Raw genomic sequence first — 16535 nt, 5'->3', positions numbered from 1 at the left:
GCCCAGGAGCACCATTTTGCTTTCTGTTTGCTGTTTGCTGGCAACACTTTTACTTTATAATCCGAGTTGAGTGGCGCGCTTTTAAATTGATTTAATTGCTTACATTTAACATCCATGCGCGCATCCACCGGCACTGATTTGGCTGTGTAGGACTCGTGGTAGGCCAGACAGCGTAGCATGTCGCCGTGGCGTTCGCGCATTGCCGGCACCTGCACCACTGAAGTGGCCGACCAGGTACGTGGATTATCCGGTTCGGTGACATTCGTTTGCGCGTGTATGGGTTGAATTTCCTGGTCACCTGTGTGTGTGTGCAACAGAGAGAGAGAGAGAGGAAAAGTGAGAAACAGGAAGAGAGATAGCGGCTTAAATTGCTGTGGGGGCAACGTTTGGATTACAACCGCAATCAAAGGATAACAGCTAGCACTTCCACTGCCTGTGTGTGTGTGTGTGAAGCACTTACCCAAATACCATTTAAGCGTTGCAGGCGGATTACCATAATGTGAGACGCATTTGACTGTCGCCACCGAGCCGGCATCCACTGTAATGTTATGTCCTGGCGGCACATGCACCGTCTCGTACTCCAGCCGAGGTCGTTGTGGCGTCACTGGAATGGACAATTGTTAGGGCTTAATTAGTTGTCGAAGTGCATAAGTAAAAGTGGAATGTGGTAGTAGTAGAAAAAGAAAGCTGGCAGCACTTAGCGAGCGTGTGTCGGTTAGCGCAAAACATTAATCATACGCCTCGTTGTTCGCTGTTCGTCGTCGAGCACTTACCACGCACAACCAATCGCACCGGTTGACTAGTCAGAGCATCCTGCGTGGTAAAATCACTGGCCGTCACTTGGCACTCCCACAGGCCATCGTCAAAGTCCAGCGTAGCCGAGCGTATCCACAATGAGCAGTCGCCACCGATTTGCATGAGCAGCGGTGGCGGCTGTAGATCCGTTTGTAAGACACCATTGCCGCCATGCGGACGTGAGGCCCATTCGTATTTCTTGGCATAGATGCCAACGGGCTGTAAATGAGATGAAAGACAAGTGCTTGGCATTAGTACAGCTGCTGAAACAATCACAAGACCAAAGACGAGACGGAGAGGGAGACCGACCCCCTGCTGATGTGGAAGCTGCATGGCAATCAAATGATTCAGGCTTCAGGCACTGACACTGTGATTGAAAAGGGGCCAAAGGTTCAATGGGAGGAGTGTGACTGACGTTGCTACGACATGTTTAGCATGTTTAACTTTTTGATGTAGCCAGGCGTATAATTTCATCTACGATTGCCATACACACACACAGATACACACACACACATGCACTTGTATAGAAGCCAGCCTTGCAGAAGGTCGGATATTGACCGAGACTGACTGAAACTGGCCACTGCCTCATTCCCTGCTTTGCACTAACGTTGAGCATTTTGCACTACGTGTCGTTTAGCTTCAGTTACAACTGAGACTGAGTCTGTTGGCAGCTGCTACTGGTTACTGCTGCTGCTGCTGCTGTTGCTGCTAAATTGGCATTAGTTTGTTTGTTAATTGGAAATTAAATTACAATTAGTGATCTTTGAACGCGGCACAGCATTCGCTTGCCCTCGTTACACCCTTTGTTTGTCTGTATCTGTGTGTGTGTGTTTGTGTGTCTGGCGCCATTTTCTATAGCTGGCTAATTGCGTTTGGCCTGTCCGCCTGCCAATTTGTTTAGTCATTTTTGCGTTGACTTGGCGAGTCTGCTGCTTTAATTGATTAAATTAATGCTATTGCTGAATGTGTTTGTTTGTGCTTAGTGGCGAGCATGAGTTGATTGCAGCAGCAGCAGCAGCAGCATCGCAAACTTGTGCCCAACGGTCACAAATTCAACTTTGGACATTTTTATTTGCTCGCTATCTAGGCCAAGCATCGTCTGACTATAATTCAGATAGCAAGCCGAGGTTAAACGACTGTCACATTAGTCTATGCAAGTGTGCTCGACAATAAACAGCGCCAACGACCTGGGTCAACCTACAGTGTCTGCCCACTGTCAAAATAACAAGGCAAGTCGCATTCTATGTGTCTGTATCTGTGTGTGTAATTGACATGGTAGTGAACCAAATAGTTATCAATTGATATGCATATTGTGTTGTATATATAATGCTGTTGCTATTGCTGTTGTTATTAGAGTCAACCTGCCAACACACACACACACACACACACGCACACATTGAAATTTATGTTGTGACATTTCGATTTGCATTTGGCAATAACAATGTGCATACATTAATTGCTTCAAAGTCATAAAAATGAGACCGGTCCATTGTCATTTTGTGCATATTGTAAATTTATGACTGCAAAGCATCACTTTAGTCTCTCTGATACACATTTCTATGTCATGGACTCGTAGTGTGCTATTTATGCCAACAATGGCAGTCGAGAAAAATCGAAGATAAATATTCAAAAATAAGTAGAATTTTAAATGAAAGGCAAACAGCAAACGCATCTCGGAGGTCTAAGCACTTCTTTTGCATGTGAATAGCAGTCTCATTGCAAATGCAAATGCATATAAACCCCCTTACCCTCCCTCCTCAACGACCTACTGGGTAGTTGGCATTCAGTCAGCAGACACGGAGAGCATATAAACATTTAAGTTTGCGATGCAAATCGAGACCTTGGCATGTGCAGCATATGCAAACGTTTGTGCCAAGCTGCAAACCAATAAAAGCAACAATAACAACAACAGCAACGAGCAGAAGAATAACAACGAGAATAGTTTCGCATTGAATGTGTAGCATATCAAAATTATGCAACAAAGGCATATGATCAACATGCATAATAAGACATAAAAAGTATGCGGCAATCTACTCAGCTCTGGGCAGCTCTCAGCTCCTGCTTGACAATAACACACAAAGAGCCAGAGCCAGAGCCAGAGCCAGAGAGAAGCTTCTGTGGAAGTCGTTGAGGTTGCAAGTTAATTGCTTTAGTCTATATTGAGAGACTGTAGTTTAATTGAGTTTATGTGTAGGCGCATTATGAGGACAGAAAGCACAAAAAGTTGTCGACCTTAACGCAATATTAGTTTGCTGCTGCTGCTTCAAATGAGTTTCAACAGGCAGTTGCTACAGCATATGCTGCTGCTGGCGAAAAAAGGAGCATTTAATTACGACCACAGGACGAGACTTGCATGCCAAATTGCTTCAGAGTTCAGCCTGCGTGTAGCTTAAAGTTGCTTTGGCATTGCTTGAATCGCATTGCTGGAATTTAACAGAATATAATGCTGAATAAATAACAATTGATTACCTTGTTATCCTTTTGCCAGGAGCAAGTGCCCCTTTTATCGATTACTTTGCATGTGAGCAGCGCGTCCTGACCCGGATTCACCTCCGTGTACTTGGGCTGTTCCGAGAAGCGCTGAAAGCACTCGATTCCTGGAAATAATAAAACAGACAAGAGCGGAATTAGCACAAGAAACTAGCGCAGTGGCCATCAAATGTGAGAAACAAAGTGACGCGTCAGCCCGCATTAGCGCGCTTATCGGTGCCGCAGTTTTGAGCGTATTAAAAATAAACATGGCGCTGACAAACATAAATTACACGCATGTAACATAGTCGAGTGTTGGCTGCTGCTGCTGCTCTTTGTGTTTTCTTTTTTGCTGTGTGTGTGTGTGTGTGGGTGGGTAATACAATTTTATACGCTTGACGCCTGCATTTGTCACGCACGCGGGCAATTAAAAAGCGACATTTGCCCTGAGGCGCTGCCATTTGCTTATCTTGCCACTTGCCACGTCCTGCATGCAGCAGCAGTTTCATTATCATTTCTTACTGCCTCGCTGGCTTGTTTGTTATTCTTTTTTTTTATTTTTTGTGTATTTTTCTGTTTCCCACCTGCGGCTGGGGCGTGGCAGAATTTATGTTAATTGCTGGCATGTTGAATATTTTCTTCGCTCTTGCACTCAATTACACCAATTACGGGTAGAAATTACAAGTGTTGCTGGTGCGCGATAATGGTTGCTGCTGCTGGCAGCAACTGCCTACGCCAACAGCTGGGCCACGTGTAAGCTTTAAGAGTCAGCTGCCTAACTAAAGTGGCCGCCTTGATTGAAATCTAAGTCGTTGTGAGTGAAGCATTTGTCTATGGTTACGCATACGCAGCGTTGTACGCTTGGTTCGAGTTATTGTCGCTGTTTGACAAATAAACAAGCATTATTAAATATTTGTTTATGCCAACGCCTTGTTTGCCTCGAACATCACGTGACCAAAAGCTCGAACAGCAACAACAACAACAACAACAACGACAACAACAAGTCGAACACGCACACGCATTTCCCCCTTTCGTTTGATGATTTATTGCGCGTTATTGCCACTTTAATGCGTTATTTCGACTTGCTGCTGCTGCTGCTGGCCCCGTCAGCATGTTGCGCTGGCCATGTTTGCATTTTAACGCTTTTTGTTGTGTGTATAAATTGGCTTTGTATTTCAATTACGTTGTTAGACGTCGCCGTCACGCGTCTGTCCGCCTGTCCGTCCGCCTGTCCGCCTGTCTGTCTGCAAACCGTTTTTCGGAATCAATGCATATGCGGACATATTGGTTTTCAGCTGATCAATTTGGTCTGCCATTCAGCAGAGCTGAGTTGTTGACGGATTGCGCCATGGCCATGGCTTTGGCTTTGGCTTGTGGGCTGTGGCTGCTAACAAATTGTGTTGCCTACTTTAGTGCGCTTCAAAGCAAGAACCACGCGCGCGCTCTCGGCTTAATTGAAACACATTGTAATGTACAGACTTGTTGTAGCAAAGCCGCAGACACATAAATAAAGCAATGCTAACAACTCAACTCAACACACAACACGCCCAGTGCTCAGCTCTATATTCATTCGGCAAATAAAAATATTAAAAATAAATAAAACCCGACAATGTAAAGCAAACTTGGAAATTTTCAGCAGCAGCTGCTGGTGCTGCTGCGCTCACTCGCTCTCGAAAAAAATAAGAAAACAAACAGAGAGACAAAGTTTGGGGCAGGCGAATAAATTCAGCTGCTACAAATGGCAGCAGGTTAGCAGCAGCAGCAGCAACGGTTGCAGTTTTAAGCTAACGCTGAAGCTGAAGCTGAAGCCGACGCTGCCGTTAGCTTCAAGTGCGTGCCGCTGAGTGCTGCTTACAGTTTTTCTTTACTTTCATTCTTAGTTTTTTTCTGTGCATGCATCTGCTGCTGTTCATGTTCCCACTGTTGTGCGCTTTGAGCGCGCGCGCTGCTTCAGTTCAAGTGGCGCTGGTGTTTCCTTTTTTTTTTTTGTAGTTGTTGTGCTGCTGTCTCGAGCGCTTAGTCTGGGACAGAGGACGAGGCGTTGCGACGTGCCTGCGCACATTCAACAAGGATAACAATTACTTCAGTAGCATGTCCGCCACTCTGCCTCTATCTATGCCATTCTATTTCATTCTGTTCAGTTCACTGCTGCCGCAACAACAACAAGAACAACAACAACAAATCGGTTTCGTTTTTTTTTCATGCGTCTCTTATTTACAATTGTTTTGAGCTTAAATACTTTAAGCACTTGCACAGTTTTACATTCTGTTCAAGCTCAATTTGTAATTAGAATTTCATTTTTATGGCTAGTCACACTAAAAAGGAAAAATAAATATTAAAAGCTTGCTGCTCAACATTAAATTTCTTGCTCAACTCAACTCTCCTCATCTCATCTCATTTGTTGAGTGCGTTGACCAACCGCTCAAAGTGAATTCGCTGCCCACTTGGAGCTTGGGGCACCTATCGACTTGCTTTGTCGGCAATCAATGAAAGCAATTTGCGAATCTCCTGTGATATGCAGCGAAGCACAAACAAGCTTAGCTCGCCGGCAGTTCGACACTCGTCCACTTCCAATCATCAGCACACACTCACACACACACACACATATAGACATGTGTATGTGTATGTCACATTCTTAAGAATCGATGGGTATGTGCAGCAGTCGACACAGAATTGTATGCAAAACAAATGTGGACGTTGATTTGTGAATTTTCAAATTTATGACAAGCTAAGCCCAGCACTACACCCACACACGCATACGCAGACAAAGGCACTCACATACGCTGAGCAGGTGTCAAGCAAATCATGAGGCTTACAAGAGGCAATAGCTGTGTATGCTTAACATAAAAGAGGAATGCCAGACACGCCCAAACAACAAAAGCAGCAACAATAGCGTCGGCTACCCATGGACCGACCCATCAGCAAGAAAGCAGCACAAATCGTTTCGAATCCCAAGTCCCGAAATCGCTTTCTTCGTGCCTCTTGTTGTGTGAGTATTTTGCACGCATGTTAGTCTGTCTCTGTGTGTGTGTGTGTGTAAGCTATAATGGGATCCTTGCGTTATCCCCGTTGCTGTAGCGCTGCCGTCACCTTCGGCAAAGTTACCCGGCTACCTACTTAAGCATAATGATATATTTAGCTTTGCCAAGTGATTGTTATTTGATATTCAACAGATTTCTGCGCTACCCTTGGCTGCAGCCAAGATAAGGGCACTTTATAGCTCAATATGCTCGACTGTGCTTTGTTAAAATAAATCGATGCGTAGCTCTTGTTATTATTTGTTTGCTTCAGGCGCTTACACGTCAGTGGCTACAGCTGACAATAGTGCGTATACGTAATTCTTAGCAAACTCAAGTTTATTGACGCTATTAGGGCGACAAGCAGTCAAAAAGCATGTAAAATACTATTAATTGCCCAGCCACGCCCACAAAAAAACTCAAGTGCAGCTTAGTTGTGTGTGGACTTGTAAATTGTCAAACAGACAGCAAAGCAAAAGTTGACCGCAAAGCAAATAAATGGCGATTTGGGTATTCGCTTTTCTTTATTTATTCATATACACACATATATGTATATGTATGTGTGTGTGTGTGTATTTATGGCTCATTGGTCGCAACTACCTTGCAGTTGTTGTTGTTGCTGTTGCTGCTTGGCACTCGAAAATTTATGCATTTATTTATAACAGCGCGTACGCTACGCGATGATTTATTGTAGTCTTGAATATTATTTATTTTTTGTTTGCTTGTGTTGTGTGCGTAAAATTCATATGACCATCAAGTGGCCACTTTGGTAATAATGCATGCGCTGCTCTCTCTCTCTCTCTCTCTCTCTCTCTCTCTCGCTTTCCCTTTGGGGCGTCGTGTATAATTTTTGCATTTCATTATGTCCTGCCACCTACTCGCGCTTTTGAGTGCGAGTTTAAATTTGATCTAAACATTTCTATACTTTAAAATGACCACGGAAAAATAAAATATGTGCGCTCATATTAAATCTGTTGGATATGCGACACCGGAACGAAATTGGCTTGCACGCAAAACTCGTTACACACACACACAGAGAGAGTGGGAGAGTGAGAGACACGCATACACATGCACATATCGCGTTGACATTAATTTGCCAAAGGGTACGACCGACCTGACGTGTGCCTAGCAATTAAAACGGGAAAAAATACGTTAACGTCGGGGCGAACATAGCTGTAAAGGGAGTAGGCTAAACGTTATAGCGTGCGATAAAAGCAACTGTGACAGATAAGGGAAATTGAAATTAATTTGAATGCATAATGGTGGGTGGTCCTTTGTTGGCAGCAGCAGCAGCAGCAGCCCCGTGGAATTTATTAAGGTTCGAAAAACAATTTCGAAATATGAATCTATATTAGCCTGATTAAGTAATACCGCTATTAAAATATAATGTGCCAGGCATTAAAATTAATATTTAATTAGCACAAACTGTTGTGCAAGACTCAATTAAGACTCACACGAGCATATCGATGGATTAAAGCCACGGATGAGCGACAAGCTGCTTCGCTGGGGAAATGAAAATAACTTGAAGGTCAGCCAAGGTCAGCTAGTCCTATTCTTCAATTAAAGTCTTGCATATGCATTAAGATATGAGATATTAAAATCCCTAGGGCTCTTTTCGATTTTCAATTGAAGATAAGTCCTGGTGCGTTCGACATCTAATTTTAGGAACATCGTTATATTTTAAGCTAGAGCCATCAAAGTACATAGTTTATAGATCAGCGGAAATGCCCGTTAAACAAATTCGTACACTGGATTACAAATCAGCAATTCCACACTTGCTTAGTAAAATATATATTGGGAGTTCTAGAACCAGCTGAGCGTGTTAGGATGATAAGCAGTTGTACTAAGAGTAAGTAAATTATTAATAGAGAAGAGAAAGGAGAGGCCAGAAAGCGAAGCGTGACAAAATATCGTTAAGTTAATTTAATTGAAAATTGGACATGATTTTAAGCCAACAATATAATTAAATAATTAACAAATGAGTGTCGCTAAACACGAATCTGAGTAATACGAATAGTGTACAATATACAATTCACATTTGTTATAAACAGTTTATTTTGCCAGGATAAACTTAGATTTTCAAAACTATCAGTGAAATAAAGTGGTTAAAAGATAACAGCTAATCCGAAGCTTAGCGCAACACCAAACATAATGCCGCATATATCAACAGACCAACAGTCCTTGGCCTGCTTTGGAATTGGGCAGGCAGGCTAAGCAGCTATAGATCAGGCCAAGCCCATTCTGTGATTCTTGCAGAGACGACTATGCATAGCAGATGGGCAAACATGAATGCATAACAAGCAGTGACGTTCAAAGTAGCATATTAATTAGGCTGATTAGACTGGCAGCAGCATTGGCTGCGCACTCTGGGCCTAATTGCAGTGTAATCAATGAGCCTGTTCACAAAGTAACAATAATGGCTTTTATTAATATAATAATATGCGAATTAAGAAAGTTTTGCAAGTGTTGCTCAGGGCTAAATTACTAATCAACGCAGATGCAAGCCGAGCACAACAGTTGCTTTATTAAAAGAGCAGAGCATATCAGACTACAGCGTAGCAGAGCAGACTGTCTATCTGTCTGTCTGACTTTGCTTTTACTCAAAGTGAAATTAGAGTCTGAGCCAATGCGCACCTGCGCTGCGGCAGCGCCAGCAGCAAAGCTCTTCCACACTTGAGCACGTTAACCACCAGGGGATAGGGGATGGGGATGGGGATGGGCTATGCACATTTTACATTTTGTTGCGCGTCTTTTGCAGGCACTTAATATGTCGCCCTTAAAAACTCCGATCCCCTTGCGTGTAGCACAAGTTTTTCTATGCATTTCTTGTTATTGTTGTTGGCTTTGTTTTTTGTTGGACAACTGCGTTGCTGGAGAGCTGGAGACAATGCCGTAATGCACATGAGAACGAGCAGGGGACGGCGCGGCACGGCAAACCCATTGCGACAGACAAGCAAATTTTAGCACGGAAGCGGAAGTCATTGTTGTCGCACAATGGCGAACGCGTCGCAATTATAATAATTTTGATTGCATCCACCTACATTCCCCGCTCTCTCTTTCGGCTTGTTAGACACCACGTTGGTTGCATGAATTATGCAGAGATGGAGCTTGGCCCCTCAGCTTTTTGTCTTTGGCAGCGCTTTCAGTGATTTCATTTTTAATTGCGAGCACTCATTTGCCTGCTGAAAGGCGGCAGCGCGCATGTTGCATGTGTTGCACATGTAAGCTTAGCATGTTGCATGCTGCATGGCGTTTGGGCCCAACTAAACTAATTGGCAACACAACTGAGCATAGTCACTTGGCTAAGCAAATATATAGCCTCTTAAGTACAGTCTTAAGCGCACTCAAGTTGTATGCACACTCACACATTCACACACACACGCAGATAGAGACAACGAGCTACGTGCTACAATGGGGCAGCTGGTTGGTGGGTTGGTTGGTTGGGGTAAAACTAAAAACTATGCTTTGATTTGCCTGAGTAAACTGCGAAAGCCAACATAAGCTGCGGCTGTTAGCCAAGCCAAAGTGCCGCTGTCTGCTATGAAAAGCTTTTAATTTGTCTCAAGGGCGTAATTAAAGAAAACTGCAAATGTCTTTTGAAAAGCTCTGGCCGACAGATAGCCAAGTGCAATTGCAAATCAGTGCAAAGCCAAGTTGCAGACAGAAGCAAATAAAGAGTGGCTGCCAAAAAGAAGAAGAAGAAGAATCAGAAGCAGAAGCAATGCGGTAATTGTTTTAAAGAACTAACCAAAAAAGATGAGCAGACTAACGTTCAACTGGCTGTGACATAAATTTCATTTGGTCTAACGCTGCTGCTGCTGCTGCTGCCACTGGGCCTCAAAGATTGCTTGGCAGGCAACATGACTGGCTGCCAGGCATTGTAAGTTTGTCGTCTAACACATAAATTCGCCTTTTGTCTCAGTTGCAATAACATTTCCTCAACATGCACACACACACACACACACGCGCGCAGTTGGGGGAGTGAGCAAGCGAGTGAGAAAACACACCGACACCTTCTATAATTCACACACACACACACAAGTGCAACTTTTAGTGCTGACTCGGCTCCAGAGACAAGAGCAAAGAGAGACAAAAAATAGCATAGAAAGTGCCAAAAAGCTCTGTTATGTTTGAAGTAGCAGCAGCGCAAGCGGTCGACGAAGTTATGCAAAGTCAGCAGCGGACATTGACATGCGTGTGCGTGTGTGTGTATATTAAATGTGTATCTGTGTGTGCGTGTGTGTGTGATTCAATTTGCAGTTTTGACGTTACACACACACACACACACACACACACATAGAGTATAGAGTCAAGCTCTCACCCTCGCAGCGCAAAGTCAAATTGCCATATTTCATCCATGACTTTTATGATTCTTTGCTTTATTTTCATTTTTGCGCAGCATACATTTCTATAAACTATAGAAAAAAAACAGAAAGCAAGAAAGACAGCAAACTTTATGAACTTTTCAACACATTTCACATTCACACGTGCTGTCAAAGGTGTGAATGCTGCTGCTGCTTCTACTGCGCGCCAGCTTCAATGTCGCCCACGCATTGCGTGAAATACTTTCTCGCCATGTCGCACTCGCTCGTATCCGCATAGAAGGTTTTGGGGCATTTTTGCATGCCATGCACACGCATGCAGATGGTCAGATGAAGTGGAAAAACATTGCACTCCTCCTCGATAAAGTCCACAGCAGGCAATTGGCTGCTAAAGCGCGTTTTATGCTTTTCATCTATAAAGTAGGCAATAGTTTTTAGCTCAAGCTACAACTCACAGCGAATGAAACTCACAAAACTTTGCACACTTGGTAAAGGCGCTGAGCATAAAGGATACTGCTTCTTCTTGTGGCGCTGGCATTGTGGCCTCAAGACTGGTTCTAATATTGCTCATGTCCAGCTCAAATGGCGGATCGATGGGTATAAAGCCACGGTCCATGAAGCGACACTCCTCAATGCACTGCAAGTTACTCAATGGGTTAAGCTGCTATGGACGCCATCAAAGGCTTACCGCATTGATAGTATACTGCTCCATTAGTTTGAATTTACGCTGCGGCAGACTCAATGTGGCTCGGCACTCGGCCACGCCTTTGTCTAGGCTGGGACGCAGCAGTTGACAGCAGCTGGCCGCTAGACTCTGAACCGCTAATTAGCTAAAATATCTTTGACTTTAACAGCAGCGCTCACCGTTGCTTGATGGCGGCTTGCCTTGCAGTCCACATCGCTTTCAACGGCAACATACAGCAGCAGCTAGACTTGTACTAAAGTTAGTGCAGTTACTAGTTAGAGCAGCAGCTACTTACAAAGACGAGGCATGTTAGCCACTGCGCTGACATTTTGTCACTAAACTTTGTTCATGTCACAACACAAGCAAATGATGCTTGAAGTTTTGAGCGCGCTCTTCATTAATGCGCGCAATTAAAGTAAATTAAATCGTTTGTGCAGCCAATAAACATTTTAATTAGTGTAGCTGCTGTTGCCTCTAGCATTGATTCAATTGCCCGTGCTATACAATACAATTATATTATTTGGCTTAATAATCAAGCAAACGCTTAGTCCGGCAGAGCGAAAGAGATAGCGCATGTCCAAATAGGACATTGATGATTGCTTCATACGGCTATGATTAATTAACTTGGCCACGCAACGCTCAAGTTCGTGGCCAGAGCGCCACAAGTTAATAAATTGTTCGTTGTTTTGCTTGCTAAATTTAGTTTACCTGACTGACTGCCTGACTGACTGCCTCACTGCCTGACGCTGACGCTGACGCTGACGCTCGAGGTCAGAGTTGATTGTTAAAGGCAACACTTTTTCTTGATTTATTGATATGCTAATTGAGTGTTTGCACGTTGCTCTTTTTTCTTTTGTGTTTTGGCCAAGTGACGAGTAAAGCTCACACACATATGTGTGTGTGTGTGTGGGGGTGTCATGTTGTTGTTAACGTTTGAAATTATGAGGCATGGCACGCAATTTGCATGGCAAGTGTTGTTGAAATTAATTGTAAATGGTTGTAATTTGTTGCTGGCGCTGCCAATGTTCACTTTCACTTTTCGCGTTTACAGTTTAATTGCAGCTTACACGAACACACAGCAGACCCAGGGCTCTAACCCACCCCCACCCCCAGCTACTATTACGCCCAACACACGATTCTTAACAATTTGAGACCTTGGGCCAGCAGGTTTAATTAATTTATGGCCATGACTAACAACCAGGGGGGCTCCTTTGCCTGGGCAAATGCGCTTCAAATCGGACACGAGCGTGTTTAATATGACGTATAAGTGATTTATGGTAATGGCTTCAAGGATTGCCCGCGCTAGAGCTAGAGCACTTAAACTGTTCGCTTTTTATTCGAATGCCCAAATAGTATTTTATTGCTTTTAGTGCTAGTTGCATTTAAAAATAAGAAAATAACAAAGACAAACTAATTGTCGTAATTGTAGCTTTGAGCATAAGCTGCTCCCAATTAAGCACCATAAATCTTGGAATGGAAAGGTATAGTTAGCATAGCTTAGTAGCTCAGTTATAAACTTAGTTTAAATGTAAGTTTAGTAGACACTCGCAAGCTCAAGAGTTCAATGATTACAACTGTTCACTTATTAATATTCGAATTTAAAATAAATTATAATCAGTAAGGATACAATTCTAAGAATTATTTAGCATTTTAACGGCTTATTATTCAATGCATTCATTCATTTGTGTATTTCCAGCTTTTTCCCCATAATTTTGTGTGGCTTGGTTACTACAAATATTTATTATAATTAATTGGATTGATGTTCGCACAAACTTCTGTGAGATGAAATTAAATTCAAGGCTACTTCACAATTCAAATTATTATTTCAAGTAATGCTCAAACCGCAAACGATCTTCTTTCTCTATCTTTCAACTTTCAATTCTCCACATTTAAAACTACTGCTCCTTATTCTAAGCTATACTTGCACTTCTCATTGTATGTTAAGCTGCTTCTGTGAACCCTACAGAGTATAAAGTAAACTCACTATTATTCGCAACCTACAATTATGTGTTTGTTATCTCTCTCTCTCTCTCTCTCTCTTACTCTTTGTCTGCTGTTTTAGTTGCCGCAAATACTTTTTATCAAACGATTTTCGCATTGAGTTTAACTTTGTAATTTACTTACTTTATGTTCTCATTTGATTTATTTTTTTATGAGCCGTTTGCTGATCAACTTTCTCCCTTTTATTCTGCACATTTTTCTATCTCTTCCTCTCTCTCTCTCTCTCTCTCTCTCTGTCTATTTGCCACGCCATTGTTTTATAATGTTGCTGCAAAATTCAATTTTAATTATGTGCAATTTATCACGTTATGCTGCAATACTTGTGCCCTCAAGTTTTCTTTGCTTGCTTTGTGCTTTCACTCCCACTGAAGAGGCGAGTTGTGCTTAGTGAACATTTTTGTTGTTAATCAAAAATTCAAAAAACGCGCTTGAAAGCATTTCAATTAAGTTAAAGTGTAGAATAATTTGTGGATTTAATTATGTGAGTGCGGCAACACAAAATGCAATATACCTGTCTGTGCACAAATTACGAGCACTTGCCAAATATTTATTTCACCATGTTTATTTCTAATTTGAGCACGTTCTTTCTCTCTTTGTCTCTCTTTCTGTTTGGCTGTGTGCTGGCAGTCGTTCGCTTGCATTCTCATTAGCTAACATTGCTTTTAATCAACGTTTTATTGAATTAAACAAATTTGTTTCTAATTTAGAGCTACGAAATCCAGCAGCTGCATAAAGAGTCCAGCCTCCTCCTCCCAGTCCACCACCCACTCGGCATGACATGCATGCGAGCCTGCCAGCCTCCGCCGGCTGGCATAGTTTCTGTCCTCAATTTTCTCGACATTTTTTTGGGCTCTTTAACTGTTGACAGTCGGGCAAAATTTGTTTGACAGCGGCTCATATTTGCCAGCAGCAGCAGCAGCAGCAGCAGCAGCAGCAACAGCAGCGTGTGGGCTGCAGCATCAGCAGAGTTAACATTTGTCTATTTGCAGCAGCTGTCACAACTATCAACAAGCGCAAATTGATTTTTTAAATGATCTTGATTGCCAATGCTGTTGTGCAAGTTTGCCATTTTAATTGGAACAACTGCGAGCTGAATTCGTTTTAAATATTTAGCTGCCAAATGCTTAGCTAACATGTGAATATGTCCCTGAGCACATCTGACATATGCAGCAAAGTGTTTAAACGTGTTTTCGCATTATCCAAATGTTAAATGCACTCTCGTCAAGTGAGTTAAAATGACAACTTGCCACATTAGCATGCCACAAATAAATCAACAACAACAAAATCGAGAGTTACTGCAAATTGATGTTACAGCTCCGACTCACATCTCACATGTGTGCTGTAGTTGATGCACTACAAATTTTATTGCGTGCTAAATATAACAAGTCAATAAACTAGTCAAAGCTAACTAAATCTAAATCTTAGCCATGCCCAGTTGTATGCAATAAAAATTTTACGATCTGGCTGAAATGGCAGCAACCCCAAACACCAAACACACACTTTGACCTTTGCTTGTAGTAGCTTGGGCATATAAAAAAGAAAAGTCTCAGCCATGTCATAGGCTTTAAGGAATTTATGGATTAATTTGATCATTTTTGTTACGCTTGAAACAATTTTATTAACCAGTCGCTGCTCCGGTTTATAACCTTCGTCAGTTCAGTTTTTATACGCTGTTGTGCCATTTGTTTTTATATATTTTGTTGCGAAATGTTTGCGTTGCGTCTCTTCTATTTATTTGCCGCACACACACACACACACACATACACACACACACTCATAAAAATGCTTTGCTTCAAAGCCCAGCAACGTGTGTGGGAATTTGTTTGTTTACTTGCAGTTGTTTTTAAAAGAATGCATTTTTATATACATTTTGTTGCCATGGCGCGAGTATAAAAGCATTTCAAGGGTTATAAAATAAATAAATAAAAATCATGTGTAACCGAGCTCTCAAACCGTTTGCACTTTAAAAACACAGCAGCAAATACAAGCAAACTCTAGATAAGCAACATTTTATTTCAAACAACTCTTTGGTTTTTCATCTGAAACACACAAATTAAAACTGTTCTGAGATGCAGTAACAGTTGAGAGAAAAGATTTCACTTAACTTATTAAACTAGTTATTTTTATATAAATTAAAGAGCTGACTTATTTTAATATTAACACTAGCATTTTGTGCAAATTCTATTTGGAATTTAGAATTGTACAAATGTCAATTGGACTATCATGTTGATATATTATATTTGGCTTGACTTCTCTACCTTTAAGCTTAAAACATTTTTGCTACAAAATTTCAATAACTAGTGCGAACAGTTGCATGCAAATATTTAACAGCAGCATGATATGTAACTTGAAGATAAGAACAGCAAAAACAGAATAAAATTTTGCTTGCTTTGCTGCCAGCTTGGCCGACTTCGAGTCGATGACAACATAAAAAAGTTAACAGATGTAGAAGTTATGATGACAGGGCGTTGCCAAGTATGGGCTGATGAAAATTTAAATACAATTTGTGGGAAATAATTGTAGTTCCAAAAACTTATTTACGTATTCAGCTTGAGATAGTGAAAAAACAGAAAACATTTTAATAACAAAAACCGATTTAGGTTAATGTTATATCAATCAAAGTACAGTAAACATTCTACACAAGCAATTGCTATGGAAGCAACATTTTTACTGTAGCAAACTCAATATAAGCAACTTTATTGATTTCAAAATTTCTATATAAGAAGCAGTTTTATTTTCATTCTTTGGCTAAAATTGACAACAAAGTAAAAAAGGCCTTAAGAAATTGAAATTAGAAGTAACTTAAAATCCTTGTTCATGACAAATCTGAGAAAAATAACGTTTCAAATTATATTATTAGACTAAGTGTAATCTATGAAAGTGTGAATTTCTATTTAAGTCTTAAAACTGACAAATTTTGCAATTTATACTCCTTTATTTATATAAACAACTTTTTCTACAAGAACTTTATTTTTAAACAAGTATTAATATATAAGAAAGTATTTATGCCCATAAGCTGTCGAAATGTTAAAGCTGAAACTGTCGCAACAAATTCCAGAGTATTATCTAGTTGATTGTGTTAGCCAGACATTTAAATATTCGTGTTGTTAGCAACTGTGTTTTAGTTTTGACAACGCTCATGTTGTCGTGTTCGATGCTCAGTTTACCTTTTTGCTGTGTGCCACTGTTTGTGGCAACTAAGTAAGACCGCATGCAACAGCAGCAGAGCGTTGGCCACGCTTTGCC

The 16535-nt window shown here is 41.5% G+C and overlaps 2 protein-coding genes across 2 annotated transcripts in view; both read right to left on the bottom strand.

Moving 5' to 3' along the window:
• LOC117134631 (irregular chiasm C-roughest protein) overlaps nucleotides 1–16535 on the bottom strand; it is a 67517-nt gene that overhangs the window by 34506 nt on the left and 16476 nt on the right. The window contains 4 exon segments of the mRNA XM_017992223.1: nucleotides 104–298; nucleotides 461–604; nucleotides 774–1014; nucleotides 3265–3392. Of these exon segments, the coding sequence (XP_017847712.1) occupies nucleotides 104–298; nucleotides 461–604; nucleotides 774–1014; nucleotides 3265–3392 (708 nt within the window).
• Nucleotides 10802–11627, bottom strand: LOC108603422. Its single transcript, XM_033294215.1, has 5 exons — nucleotides 11584–11627; nucleotides 11468–11530; nucleotides 11292–11417; nucleotides 11075–11240; nucleotides 10802–11016 (listed from the first exon to the last, which is right to left on the bottom strand). The coding sequence occupies exons 1-5, from the start codon at nucleotides 11614–11616 to the stop codon at nucleotides 10802–10804; spliced, it is 603 nt and encodes a 200-aa protein (XP_033150106.1). The 5' UTR covers nucleotides 11617–11627.

This window comes from Drosophila busckii, chromosome 3R (genome assembly GCF_011750605.1).
Source record: "Drosophila busckii strain San Diego stock center, stock number 13000-0081.31 chromosome 3R, ASM1175060v1, whole genome shotgun sequence".
In the NCBI taxonomy this organism is placed as follows: Eukaryota; Metazoa; Arthropoda; class Insecta; order Diptera; family Drosophilidae; genus Drosophila; species Drosophila busckii.
Note: the sequence above shows the minus strand (reverse complement) of the source record. Positions and strands in the feature narration are given on the sequence as shown.